Source organism: Capsicum annuum, chromosome 1 (assembly GCF_002878395.1).
Source record: "Capsicum annuum cultivar UCD-10X-F1 chromosome 1, UCD10Xv1.1, whole genome shotgun sequence".
Classification (NCBI taxonomy): Eukaryota; Viridiplantae; Streptophyta; class Magnoliopsida; order Solanales; family Solanaceae; genus Capsicum; species Capsicum annuum.
Window position 1 is genome coordinate 22,037,667 of NC_061111.1, and position 15,598 is coordinate 22,053,264.

The window sequence follows — 15,598 nt, forward strand, 5'->3', positions numbered from 1 at the left end:
GAGCCGTTTTATTTTGCATATCTCGAGTATGAAATTATGCTGACTTTTTTTTTTTTATTTGAGAGTGATATTTCACCTGTGTGAAAACATATGAGGTATTACTGAATTACTATAGAAAGCTAATTCAGTAATTAAAAAAAGACTTCCCTTTTCACCTCAAATTTTAAATCATTAAAATATTCGCCCAAAAGATGCATGCAATAGTTTAATTAGAAGTAATATGATGCTTTGGAGAAAATGGGCATAGAGATGTTGTTCTATACCAAGTTTTTTCAAATAAGGTTACTTTCCAAACACTACTTAAAAAATACTAGGAACTAGCGGCGCAGAAATTCCGTAGATAAGTTAAAAAATCCTTCTCTAATCTCATTTACCAGTGGATTACAAAAAAATTTCTTAGCTACGAACAATTTAGTAACGAAGTTCATAGCTACTTGCTCTTTTTTCTTAGCTAAACTTATTCACGTGACCTATAATGTGCAGAAAGTTAATTCCTTAGGCCCAATTGTAGAAAATATCATGTGATGCTTCAATAGTGTGAGCTATACAGTTTTATGTTTGGTGACTACATTTAATTAAAAGAAGATGGTGACAGTGAGTTCCTTTCTCCACCCCCTAAGAAAGGAGTTATTTAGAGAATATTTTTAACTTCTAAACATGTCTGATGATATATATATATATATATATATAAAAGAAAGGAGATATTTAGAGAATATTTGATTATGCTTTGCATCAAAACATGTCAATTTGTGTTTGTTTAAGCCCATCCATCTCCCACAACACCCCTTATATTCCCTCATCTCCTTTAATTATTTTAGTACTCTCAGTCTCTTAGCACCAAGCCTAGCCATATAGGCTTCATCCACTCTTCACGTTTTCATCCACCTTAATTAATTTATTGGATTTCATCACTACATGCAATTAAACATCTCTATAACAATATAGTTTATTTCCCGATATTTTCTTAATCATAACAAGAATAACATATTCAGTATATAATCTCATAAAATGAGATCCAATAAGTATAGAGTGTATGCAAATCTTATCCCTATCTTAGAGATATAGAAGTTGTTTTTGATAGACCTTTTGCAAAATAAAGAAGCAACAAAAGTACAAGAAATAACATAGTAATAGAACATTAACTACAACAAAAATAATATGATAGATGAAGTACAAGTAACAAAAAATATGACAAAATGGAAGGTCAAGGAACTACCGGAGAGATACTAATAAGGACGGATAACAAGACAACGAAACTTTCAACCTAACTTTTATCTCTCACAACCCCCTAGCTATTAATAGCATAATTTTATTATAGACAACATATAATATAACACAATACGTTCTTCGGGACGGTTCAGTTGGTTTGGAGGGCGGTTATTCACACGGATGACCCGAGTTTGATCCCCCACACACAAACGCCTTTTGAGTCGATCCTGTCGCATAGGGTTTGCGTGGCTAGTACGGTTTACATACGCTGTGTGGTTTACGCAATGCTCACCCGAAGTACAAAGACTCCATTCTATCAAAAACATGTCTGTTATAGTGAAATGACGTTAGAGAGTTCTGAGTTTGATTAGACCGATACCATTATTCCTTCCTAAAGGAATACTTTTGCTATTTTATTTTTTATTCTTTATAAAAGAAAGAAATTAGATAATGTATTTATGCATGACTAAGAAAGTGAAGGCAATAATTAATTCGAAATATTTAAATTACAAACTAGGAGTTCAATTTGTTGGTTTACTAGAATCTATTTGCCATGAGATTGGAACTTAAGAAAAAGATGCCTCGGGTTGGAGGAATATTTCATAAATGGGGATAAAGCTTTCTAAAAACTACATTATTATATTTCTTCCTCCCCCTTCTCTTTATATAAGTGTTGTAATTGCTACCTAGAAATATTCAACCTACATACATATAGGAAAGGAACCTATTCACAAATGGTTAACTTACTAGAGAAATTATTTGGCTCTTTTGTATCTGCCATCACTAGTTATTTTCACTATCATCAACCTCATGATCAAACTCATCACCAAGGAACCAACAAACACAAAATGACTAAGTCCCGTCCAATTTCTTTACAGGTTTTAACTCGATTACTAGTTTTCTTTAATTAATTTCCTTCCAATACAAGTTTAATTTATGCATCCTTAAAAACTTTTTTTTGTTTGTACATACAGACTGTGGAACTCAAAGTAAGGATGTGTTGTAGTGGGTGCGAGAGAGTTATCAAAGATGCTGTCTTCAAGCTTAGAGGTATAATAAAATAAAATGATATCATCCATGGGTAGATGGATCACCACTTGAAATAAAGGCTTTTTGTATTAGGAATTAATATCAGGAAGTTTGTGTAAATTAAATATGATTTTTTTTAATTCATCTTCTATCAAATAAGCTTACTGGAAAAATATACTGTGGAAAATAAGTTCTCACTGAAACGTGGGAAGCTTCATAAGGATTCTACGTATATGTAGCTCAGTTACTCATTTTCAATTGTCATATTGCCCTTCATGAGAGTTAATTTGACTAACCTTCATAGTTAATTGAATTAAATTAATTAACTATTTTAAATTTATAATTTGGATATTTCAAAAAAATATGAAAAAAATACTATAAACTGCAATCCTTCTCATATCAATAACAATATACACAGAGAAATCCCTCAAGTGGTGTCTGGGTAGGGTAGACTGTGCAAATCCTTACCTCTACTTCGTGTAGGTAGAGAGGTTGTTTTCGTAAGAACCCGAACTCAATCCTTCTCATATGAATATGATGAGAAAGACATCTTAAATTGGTCAAAGTCCATGTAATTTGACTCTTAAAAAACAAAACATGACAAGTAAAAGGAAATGGAGGAAGCTAGTAATAATTAATTATAATCAAACCTTTTATAACTACATCGTATATCCCGATATTTTTTGGTTGCTAAGCGAGATGTTGTTATAAAGAATATATGATACACTCTCTATCTTAATTATTTATGTGGTATCTTTTGAATTTTGAGAATCAACGGTTTTCTTATTTTATTTTAATAACAATCTTTTGATATACCTTTTAAATCTTTTAAATTATTAATTATCCGGGTTATAATACTTTTATCTGGTTTTCAAATAAATTTTATTTCAAAAGACATAAAGATTTTATATTCAAATTCACTGTCAAAATTTAAAAGTTTGACTCTCAATTTTTTAACCGTGTCACAAAATAGAGATAGAGGGAATATAATATAACACAAAAGTAAAAGTTAGGTCCACAGCAAATATAATTGTTACATTGAAATGTTATTATAATTAAAAAAAAAAAAATGGCTAGGTTTAACTCTATATAATATATGCATGCAGGAGTGGAGTCGGTGTCGGTCGAGCTAGAAATGGAAAAGGTAACGGTAGTCGGATATGTAGAACGAAATAAGGTGCTAAAAGCAGTGCGGAGGCATGGAAAGAGAGCGGAGTTCTGGCCATACCCAAACCCACCACTATACTTCACATCTTCAAGTCACTATTTCAAAGATATGACGACTGAGTATAGGGACAGTTACAATTACTGGAGACATGGGTATAATGTTGCAGACAAACATGGTACTCTTCATGTCACTCATCGAGGTGATGACAAAGTTAGTAACCTCTTTAATGATGATAATGTCAATGCATGTTTCGTCATGTGATCGATATATATTGATAGACGTGTTGTGTAATGTAATGATGAATGTATAATGCAATAATGTATGTGTAACTACTAGATATGTGAATGCAACTAGTGTTAATTATAGTTATTCAATTGCTTTCACTTTCAGCGTTTCACTTAGATAGATAATCTGACACATAAATAAACACAAAATTACATTTTTTTGGCCTTCAAACGGACTTGTCCAAAACAATACACTTGCAAAACTATTTAATATTGGATATGAATTAAGTGACGATCTCAAAAATGTTTTATTTATGCCTTGAAGGCAAAGTGGCCAGTTGCATCAGATGACTTGTTTGAGATATCCAACAAATATGTGAATTCTGAATAGGCCCATTAATAAGCTTTATAGGCCCACCAAATTGGGGTCATGCAAGAAGATTTCAAGTCTAAAAAAACTGGGTGATTTGCACAAAATGCATACTATTGTGAGTACCATTTAAATATTGTTCTTCGGATTTAAATTTTGTGCGAAAATAGTCTTATTAAATTGTGTAAAAATATTGGTATGGTATACGAGTCATGACAAATCTATATGACTTCCTATATTCAATTAAGTTGTTCTGTTGAATTACTCATAAATCATACTGGATATAAACCATCGGGAGGAGAAAAATACATTTCAGAACGTTAGCATTTGGGTCATTACGAATCGATGACACGTCATGTTATATTCAATCTACCATCATGTTGAATAATTCATAAACTGTCATGCATGTTGTCTTGATATCAAGATTTCATTCATAGTTACACATCTAATCATTCCGTACAGCGTATTCTGTGTCTTCTTGACGACAGCTCCATCTCATGCCCTTAGCCATAGTGGCAACGATGTCTGTGAAGTAACTGGATTCCCGGATAATTGCATAACCATTGGGACGCAAAATACGATCCATTTCCAGCAGAACGTACTTCATTTCACATCTGTAAGATGATCATAACTGATGTTAGGATACTCGTTTATGCTCGCTTCAAATGATATTTAACTGGTGACGACATTATTCACTAAAAGATGGGTTGAGGAGTTAGCTTTGAAGGCACTAAGTTCTTACCTATGACTTTCAGCAGTGAATAGATTGTCAAGATGAAGGAGATCATACGTTCGGGGATAGGTTGAAAAGGCCTCGCACCTATAGAACAACAAACAAAAAGACTTAGCCTAAAAGTAGGATCATGAAAGTTAGAAATGAATCAACTCTGCAAATTAGGCATCAATCTTGCAAGTAAATATAAATTACCAGTCATGAAACGCCCCGATAAGACCTCTGTCATAGACCACTGAAAGTGTATTTGCAGCATACGAGGAAACCACATTCATGACCCAAAGTGGATCCTCAGCCAGAGCAGCAGCAAAACCTCCGTACAAGGTGTTCATGTCCATCACATTCCTGATCTTGTCAGTTCCAATAGCAGGGAGCAACTTCTTGTAGTGCTTGGCTCGCACCTTCCACTTACTATCGTCATGCTTGAAGGCACCCGCGCTACCTCCACGAACATCAGAAACACGTTCTGGGGCAATATGTAATCTTTCTGGCCATTTGGCTAGAGCATTCAACTTAAGTTTCTTAGCACCTGGATTTGGCACGACCACACAAGGTCGAAGAGGAGTGTACCACGCGGAATCAGGTTCAGTACCATCATCACATTTTGGTGGGTAGCTATCAGGGTTATCAAGTTTCCTATAGCAGCTATTGGCTGACAACTTCTGCCACACGGCAATGTCATCCTTCTTGTTAAATAATTTGAAGCACATTGAAGTTAGCAAATCTTGCAACTTCTCGTAATCTGATCTCTGCTCCTCAATGGTGGTATTCCATCCTCTCCAACGATTCTCATAATTCACTGGGGGGCCCAGAAAGGACCCAGAAACCTCCAGGGCACAGTGTACGATGTATTTCAAGAAGGTAAACTCCACCTGTCAACAGCGAGGACTGATTTAGAAAAGCAGCCGAATAAAGAATTTCCAATTTCTGGCATGCTTAATATCCTTCTGCGTTGAAGTTTAATAGCCCTACACCCTGATACTCATGCCTATAGACTGTGTCATAGTCATACCATTAAAGTCCAACATACTCGTGACTTTAAAAGGCAATCTCCATTAGCAAGGCATATGCTTATGCATTCAGCAGGATTCACTCCTAAAGAGCATATCTTAGGTAGAGAAATACTGAAAACAAAAGAAAGATATATGTTGCTGTGATGACAATGCAAAATTGGCATATGTTCATTACAAATTAAATTTCCGAAATGTCGTATTAATTTATATGACTACAAATGCATGTGATTCACTCTGTCGTACACTGGAATTAGGCCATTTTCTTGGCTGTAAGATATTTACTTTAAATAACAGTGTCTTGATACAGGGCTTTGCTTTTGTTACTATATGTGTATTTGGTGCTTCTGTTTTGTTTTTTCCCATATACAAATGGTTTTTACATTTGAGCAAATATTGGTGTGTGTCACAATTCACATCCATGCTGGCTGGCAAACGTTTCTTGCTGCTAAGAAACATTCATGGACAGGTATCTGTTCCCTTGTGCATTGAATTTGTAATTTCGTATGCGCACAAGATGGGCAGCCTAGTGCATTTAAAGGTAGTAGTAGTACGCCGTCTAGAGCATTTCTCATCACTGAGAGAAGCTAAACTAAGCACTTAGCACTATGTACAGAATGAGCTTTGGCAGAAAAGTGGCTCAGTCTACGATACAACTTCCTTTGTCGAAAAGGTTGGTTGGTTAGATTTCAAACCTTATGAAATCAGAAAACTGAGATTTGTGAACATAGATTCTTGGCTCAAGTAAAACATATCAAACAAAAATTTTAATCTTAAAAAGTAGTCCAATTTATAAATAGAATTTAGACTAGGCGAAGAATCAAAATTATATTACCGAAAACGAATCGAAATAACACATACCGAATCAAATTAAACTAATTCAGTTCGATTTTCAATACACATAATTTCAACACCGAAAGAAAAAACCCCGAAATCAAATCAAAATACCGAACGCCCACCCTATGGCAAAGTTGGTACATATTCTTTTTCCAAACAAAAGACTCGGTGTGGATATAAGAAGAGATGCAAGATATTAAGCAAGTGAATATATAAATACCAATAACATGCAGTCTTTACATACCCATTAGAGCCACCGACTCTTTTGCAAAACCTAATTACTGCTAAACTTTTTTCTTAAGCAAAAAAGCAAACACCTGATATATAAAACTTAGTCATCACGGTCTACAGCACCATCACCCTCAAATCCCCCACCAATTTCACAGATCTTATCCCAAAAAACCTTGTCCACAGGCACAACAGACAATCTAGGCTGTTTAAAAAGCCCAAAACCCTTCAACCCTTGATCCTTTTTCATCTCCGCAAGGTCCACAGCCCTCCTCATCTCTCCAACCGCCTTGACATCCACCGCTCCGCCGCCACCACCATCATCATCTGTGTACCATTCACGCATCACTGATACTGCGCCGACAACGCGCCGGGCTTTGGACCCAGAGTGGTAGAAGAAACAGAGATCTCCGACGTTCATCGACTTCATATACTTCTGGGCTTGCTTGTTTTTCACTCCGTCCCACTTAGAAATGCCACCATTAGCTTCTTGGTCCTCCCATGACCACTCCCCTGGCTCTGTTTTCAGTAACCAGTACTGCCTTTTTTTCCCCATTTTTATCTCCTTTCACCTTTTCCTCCTCAATTTTCCTTGTATTTGTAAGTTACCCACTTTTTAATGGCGGGAAGTTTCGCGCCAAATGTGATTTTCTTTTCTGTTTATGTTATTACCGGGGTATGCATCCACCGGTTTGGTTCGGTTTATATATTATCGGTTCGATTTATTAGTTTTTAATTTTTAAATATGCTAAATCAATAATCAAATCAATAAGATATTTTTTATTGATTTTCGATTTATCAATTTTTAGTTTTTAATAGTTTGATTTTTGATTTAACCAATAAAAAAATATTCATAAATAGAAATAGTAGTAACAAATATGAAAAAAATTGAATCTTAGTTGCAACTAAAAATCCTACATAATGTATTTTAATTTACAAGAATCTTCAAATTTAAACTAAATGTTGTTGGGAGAAATTAAGAGTTTGTATACTTGAAATAATATGTTTGTTAATTGATAGAAATTAAAGAGAAATTAAGATATATATATATATATATTGGGTTATCGATTAACCAATAAGAAAAAATCAAAACGAACCAATACACCAATAATTTTTTTTTATAAAACCATTATAAAATCGTTAGCCCAATAACAATAAACCAATAATATTTTTAACGGTTCGGTTTATCGGTCGGTTTGATTTTTGCACACCCCTACTTATTACTAAGTTTAGTGTACGATCTTTGCACGTGTATATCATGTTAATCAATAAAAAAATATTATTTTCTATTAATCTTTTATCGTAATTTGTGTCCTCCACACCCTCCTAGATTAGGTCATGTTCTCAGTAAAATGTAATTGCATCACATACAGTCTAATCAGTTTTCTTTAATACATAGTCAGTCTAGTTTTACCTCTCTTAAAATCATCTATAGTCAAACTCTCACACCTCCACATTGGGACATTCGTACATCTTTTTTTTTTTTCCACATGTTTAAACTATTTCAGCCTCACTAATTGTTGTTGTTTTTTTTTTTTTTTAAAAAAAATGTGAACTAAACAATATGACAATTGAAATATTAAAGATCTATAATTAAATCTACGGAAAAGACACTTTTCCCCCTAAAGTTATCACCAAAACTCACTTTAACCATTAAATTTAACTTGTAATTATTTATCCCCTTACAACTTTTATATGAATTTTTTATCACCCTAAAAAAATTATATTTCTCTCACTATAGAGAGTGCATCACACTCGCGCCACGTTGGAGCCATGTCATAGCCACGTCTGATCCACATCAAAGCCACATAAATAAATTATCTTTTTAAAATAATATATATATATATATATATATATATATATATATATATATATATATTAACCCGTAATTTAAATAAATTTTACAACAAAGAATCAATATTTAGAACCTTGAGAGAGAAAAATGCCAATAGAAGAACCCATTAGATTACAAGAAGATGGTAATGAAGGAAAAATTCTAGTATAGATAGATAGTATAATGTAAAGAACAGAAGACAAATATAATAATAGATATATAAAGATAATAAAGAGACAATAACAATAATAGTATATACATATGGATAATATTATAAGACAGATGTTTAATACTAATAAAGCATATATATAATAGACAGATAATAATAATAATATATAAGACAGGTGTATAACAATAATAAAGCATATATATAATATATAAATAAAGCAAATAATTAATAAACAAGTTTTATTATATGTTATAAGCAAAGTAAATAAACAAGTAATTAAAGCAGGTAAGTGGATATGAGAAAATAAAACAGAGTTAATGTGAATGTGTTTTTTATATGGTGTAAAATCTTACTCAGTACTTTCTCCTTTGTTGTCCTTAGTCCAGTGTAGTAGCAAGGTTATATAGATCAAAGTGTATTTTCTCCCAATAAAATAAATTATTTTTTGCATTTTATGATTTTTATTTTATACCTGTTCATCTCTTTCTCTTCAGTTTTAATTATTTTAGCAATATCTTCTTTAATCACACCCTAGGAGAGTAACAACAGTCCTTTTTTAATTTTTTGCAGACTTTTCAAATTTCTAGAAATTTACAGATTAATCCATCGTTATTGCTTAAAACACTGAGAGAATAACCATATACTGAGGGTATATTTACAAGTAATTTACTAATTTTACAAGATCGAAAAACTAGCGGTAAACTACCGACGATCTAGATCTTATAATAAAAAACACAACTGAAATAAAATACGAACTTGATCAATTCAAACATAATTTACAAACTTGGGAGAAAAATACAAAGATCTATGTAACGACTACTTACATGTCTTAAAGAAGAAGTGAGGTTTTCCTTTTGGGAGTCCCCTGAAAACTTGACAGCTACCGAAAAATGAAGAACTAAGAAACTAATATAAACTTTTTTACACACTTTTTTTTTTTATGAAGAACTAACTTACAAACTTTGAAAACTAAGAACTTTATGAAAAATTAAGAACTTTCTCACTCTTGATTTTTTCTCTCTAGCTACTTATTTTTAAGTCTTTCAAAGGGGGTATTTATAGGCATTTGTGGATTTCAAATATACTTTATGAATTTCAAATCCTTTTATATTTAATAAGACTTTAGCAAAACTTTTGGCAACTTGGATGGGGCCCACAATCACATATCTATGTCTTTACTTTATTCGTCTATTTATTTATTTGCTACATCATTGCATACGTCTGTAATTTGTCTTTCGCGAAAATCGTCATTGCTTACGTATCCAGATTGTGTAATGCTTTCGAATCAAACTCCATTCTTGAATCTTCATCAGCATTTGGGTCTTGTGCAAATTGATCCATGACTGAGTTGTAGTCTCGTTCATACTCGTCACTGTCTCTGTTTGATAGTCCCACTCTTGTTCCTATTCTGGGTGATCTTGTCTCTTCTCTTGGAATTAAGAAAATTCTGGGTCTTGGCTCTGGCGGTTTTGGATTCATTGCTATTTCTTTGGGTAGTTGTTTTGCTAATAATTTTTTTACAGAGTCTGCTACCATTTTTTCTATATTTCTTTTTTCATTTTTCATTTTTCTTAAGAAGAAACCTTTCCTAGTCTGAGAAAGACTTCTTTCGTCTTTGGTCTGAGTACCTATGTTCTTGAAACTGTTTGGGAGTATTCTACCTACACTTTTTGGCAAAGTATCAGTCATCAATGGATTTGATAAGTCTTTACCAGCTACCGTTTGAGCTGGACTAGCTTTATCATTACCCGATACAGTAGGTCTTTCTGCATTTGTTGGGAAATGCATACCCATTAACGGATTTGGTAAGTCTTTATCAGCTGCTGTTTGAGCTGGACTTGCTGTATCTTTACCCGATACAGTAGGTTTTTCAATTTTGAAGAAGATGGAGAATTCTTTAGTATTTTTTGAGTCTCATAAATTGGCAGAGTCTGTTGTGAAAGTTCAAAATGAAGAATTTTTATACGGTCTTGTAAAATACTTATATGTTCTAACATTTGTCCTTTTTTATTTACAAGGTTTTCATTATCTTGTCTTAAACCTCATTGGCGTGATTTAGTTTTTTTGAAAGCTTCAGTCATAGAGGAACAATGATCCCAAAATATAATTTTGTTTGTGTCTTTTTTAATATTATATTGAGGAATATTTTGAGTTTCTGGTCTTAAAACTAGGGTAATAAGATAATTTAACCCTAAATTTATACGAGCATAATCTAAAGCCTCTGTTAAATCATCAAAGCCTTTGTAGAGAGGGTTTGTATAGTCTTTTACAGAATCTATTACCTTTGTCCATGTCTGAAATTCTTCCTGTGCCTTTCCCTAAGAACAACATAAAATTTAAATCTGTTAGTACTATTTTTCTCAGTAAAAGAATAACTTAAAGCATTTAGGACTGAAAGAAAATATCTAATGCCTTTTGGTGTCTTGTTGTAGGAGATTCATAAATTATCGATCAGGCAAATCTGTCATTTGTCCACCCTTACATATGATGGTTTCAATTTGAAAGTTAGATTGGATGACTCATAACTGGCTAGATTATGAGGCCCGAAGATTAGTCTTTCTAATTTCGGTTGTTCCAACATCGTTAGTGGCTTGTAACGAGTGTTGCTTAGTAATTTCTTTAAGTAGTCTTGAGAGGATGAGGCCTCCGCCTTTCCTTTGTTTTTGGCCGTATACATACTGAAACAAAAATTATTAGTTGTCTTCTTTTATTAGTCTACTTAGCTGATCTGCTAGGTTATTATCTTTATTTTTAATATGTTATAGAACAATATTATAAATTGAAGTGGCATCTAGGAAATTTAGCCATCTCCTTTTACCACTATTCTTCTCTTTTATTTTCTGATAGAATTTTACTATGGCCTCGTAGTCTGTTCTTACTAGCATTTTTGGTTTATTTAATATATAAAGTTTAAAACTATTCAAACTGTAACTTATTGCTAGTGTCTCCGCATATATGCTATTTAATTTACCCCTTTCTTTATATTTTTCACTTGAATAAACACATATTTTCTCATTCTTTTTGTCACCATATTTGTTAGGCTTCGCTTTTAATACTGCTCCCCATCCTGTAAGACTTCCGTCTGTCTCAACTATTAAATAATCTGTTTTTAATGGTAACGTTAAGTCTGAAATGTCTTGTATCATGCTTTTTAGTTGTTGGACTAATTTTATGTCTTTAGTATTAAAGGTTTTTTGGCCTGTTGATCTTGTTTTAGAATATCATGGTCCTGCTACTTTACCTGAGTCTTTAATAAAAGCTCTAGCTGTAACTTGGGTGGGGCACACGATCACATGACTATGTCTTTACTTTATCCGTCTATTTATTTATCTTCTACATCATTGCATACATCTGTAATTTTGTCTTTCGCGGATATCGTCATTGCATATGTATCCAGATTGTGTAATGCTTCTGAATCAAACTTCATTCCTGAATCTTCATTGGCATTTAGGTCTTGTGCAAATTGATCCATGGCTGAGTTGTAGTCTCTTTCATACTCGTCACTGTCTCCGTCTGATAGTCCCGGTCTTGTTCCTATTCTGGCTTTTCTGGATTCATTACTATTTCTTTGGGCAGTTGTTCTGCTAACAATTTTTTTTTATAGAGTCTACTATCATTTTTTCTATATTTCTTTTTTCATTTCTCTTTTTTCTCAAGAAGAAACCTTTCTTAGTCTGAGAAAGACTTCTTTCGTCTGTGGTCTGAGTACCTATGTTCTTGAAACTGGCTAGGTGTATTCTCCCTACACTTTTTGGCAAAGTGTCAGCCATCAACAGATTACTGCAAGCCCTTTCCAGAGAACAACCGTTATGGGAAGAGTACTAGTAACAACAGGAAATTTACCTAAAGATTTTTGTAAAATCTTTAGTCTTATCTAACCTATCTGGCATTTCAAAGACTTTTTTTTAGCTATTTGTGGTTGTAATTTTACTATACCATCTCCAATAACTACTCCTAAAAAATTAATACTATTTTTACATAATTCCATTTTCTTTCTACTTATTATTATTTCATTATCTACAAATAATTTAAAAACTTATTGTAAATGTCCTAAATGTCCTCTCATATTATTACTAAAAACTAGAATATCATATACATAAACTAATACAAAATTTTTATAGTCTCCAAAAATACCATCCATTTTTCTTTGAAAAATTGGAGGAGCCGTCTTTAATTAGAACGGCATGACCAACCATTCAAAATGTCCTTCTGGACATGTGAAAACTGTCCATTCTATACTATATTCATGCATTTTAATCTGCCAATATCTAGATTTACAATCAAATTTACTAAATACTTTTCTTCCTTGTATTCTATTTATTAATTCTATTTTTTCTGGTAACTTATACCCATCCATTACAGTATTATCATTTAGTCATTTGTAATTTTACCTTTCTATCTTTTCCTTTTATTATTTCACTAAGCTGTTGACCTATGTCTTGATGTAGATCTTCTAATTATTCCTAATTCTAATAGCTCTTTATTTGTATTTCAAAGTCTTTAAGGTCTTCATAGCTGGACTAGCTGTATCATTACCCCATATAGTAGGTCTTTCTACATTCGTTGGAGAATGCATACCTTATACACGTAAAAAGAAAAAAAATGATGAAGACGCAGAATTGATTTATAGTATAGATGAAAGTATAAAAGAATTTATGGAAAGTGCAGCAAGCACTGCAAGCCCTTGCCAGAGAACAATCAGTATGCAAAGAGTACCAGTAACAACATAAAATTTACCAAGATATAGAGTATTCAGAACAAACCCAGACATTCAAGCAGAACAAGACATAAAACCTAGAGGGAGAAGAATGCCAATAGAAGAACCCATTAGATTACAAGAAGGTGGTAATAAAGGAAAAATTCTAAATTTACCAGCTCATGACCCTTAGGCATGGAATAATGTAATAGACATATGGATAAATGTAGTTGTAGCAGACTACATACAACATATACAGGGTAATCAAGAACCAGATGCAGAAATTATGTATAGATATTTAGAAACATTTCTAGGAGAAAGTACTAAAGCACTTTGGGAAACTTATAAGACAATATTCCCACAAGACTTTCAAGAATTAATAGAACTAGGTTCAAATACATACAATTTTATAAACAAAGTACATACTCTACTAACAGGAGAAGATCCCAATAGTGGATTAGTGGTATTGCAGCAAAAAGCCCAAATAAATTTAGAACAACTAAGTATTAATAATTGGTCAAGGATCAAAGAATTTCTAAATGATTACTTTTATTATTGCACAATTAGTGGAAACTCATTTGATCAGACTGTAGAAGCTAGAATATTTAATAAATTATCATGGGCTTTAGGAAGAGAGATGGAAGAAAAATGGTCCAAGAGAGAAGGAGTAATACAAAACCCAAATAACCCATGGTCAATAAGACAGAGAATACAACATGTAATGGATATATTACAATAAAAATGTACAGATATACAGATACAAAAATAATTAAAAAGAAGTGATACAGATTTTTGTAAAAATATATATACTACACAAAAGTCATAGGGTGTTGCTCCTATGACTTGGCAGGAGTTCCAGGATACATTCCTGGATAAATTCTTTCCGCTAGAGTTGAGAGAGGCGAAAGTAGAGAAGTTCATGAACTTACGGCAAGGGTCCATGACTGTTAAGGAGTATTGCTTGAAGTTCAATCAGTTAGCAAAATATGCCCCAAATCTGATAGCCAACAACCTAGCCAGTATGGGTAAGTTCTTGACAGGGGTGTTAAGCTATATGGTTAAGGAGTGTCGATTAACTATGCTTAATAGTGAGATGAATCTTTCCAAACTGATGACCCATACCTAACAGATTGAATCAGATAAGATAAAAGAGAAGGATAGAGTAAGGGGGAATAAGAGAGCTAGATTCGAGCAACCTACTTATGGTCAGAACAGATCGCAAGGAGGGAATCACCCTCAGTTTCAGAGCCGCTCATCTATGCAACACCATTGTCAGCTAGTGCTTCAGCACTTAGAGGTAGGCAAGAATAGGGAAACAGGTCTTCTATGTTCGGATATCAAAATACTATGAGTAACCGACCTAACCGTCCATCATGCACCAGGTGTGGTAGGGATCACAAGAGTAAGTGTTTGTGGTTCATAAGGGTTGCTATGGATGTGGCCAGGAGGGCCACGATTTTAGAGATTATCCTCATACCAGACAGGAGAACCGTGATGTTTGCCCCCAGGCTCAGACTGCTAGTGCTGCAGCTCTTGTAGCTCGTCCAGCTCCTACTCATGGTGCTTCTTCCAGTACTGCTGGCGGTCAGCGCCAGAACAGATTCTATGCTTTGCCTTCCCATCAGGAGCAGGAGGACTCTCTCGATGTTGTTATTGGTATGCTTTGTGTGTTTCAGTTTGATATTTATGCGTTGTTGGACCCTAGGTCCAGTTTTTCATATGTGACACCTCTGGTTGCTATAAATTTTGAAGTGAGTCCCGAGATTGTCTCTGAGCCCATCCTAGTTTCTACCCCTGTGGGTAAGTCTATTGTTGCCCGAAAAGTTTACAAAAAGTATTTTGTTTCTATTCTTCATAGAGTTATGTTTGCTGATCTGATAGAGTTAGACATGGTAGATTTTGATGTTATTCTGGGTGTGGACTGGCTTCACTCTTGTTATGCATCCTTGTAGTCAAGTTTCAGTTCCTTGGTGAGTCTTTTGTAGAATGGTCTGGTAATTCTGCATCTCCCAAGAGTCATTTTATCTCATATCTCAAGGCTAGAAAGCTTATTTCCAAAGGGTGCATTTATCACCTAGTTAGAGTTAAAGA

At 33.5% G+C, this 15,598-nt stretch overlaps 2 protein-coding genes and 1 pseudogene across 2 annotated transcripts; 1 reads left to right on the forward strand and 2 right to left on the reverse strand.

Annotated features, from left to right (window-relative positions):
• The first annotated feature begins 1,817 nt into the window (after positions 1-1,817).
• On the forward strand, positions 1,818-3,780 carry LOC107853439 (heavy metal-associated isoprenylated plant protein 30). The gene is made up of 3 exons (XM_016698430.2): positions 1,818-2,087; positions 2,184-2,259; positions 3,345-3,780. The coding sequence occupies exons 1-3, from the start codon at positions 1,944-1,946 to the stop codon at positions 3,665-3,667; spliced, it is 543 nt and encodes a 180-aa protein (XP_016553916.1). The 5' UTR covers positions 1,818-1,943; the 3' UTR covers positions 3,668-3,780.
• A 650-nt stretch (positions 3,781-4,430) lies between these two features.
• On the reverse strand, positions 4,431-6,828 carry LOC107869031 (annotated as a pseudogene).
• On the reverse strand, positions 6,777-7,480 carry LOC107853448 (thymocyte nuclear protein 1). The gene has a single exon (XM_016698435.2). The coding sequence runs from the start codon at positions 7,362-7,364 to the stop codon at positions 6,912-6,914; it is 453 nt and encodes a 150-aa protein (XP_016553921.1). The 5' UTR covers positions 7,365-7,480; the 3' UTR covers positions 6,777-6,911.
• Positions 7,481-15,598: the final 8,118 nt, after the last annotated feature.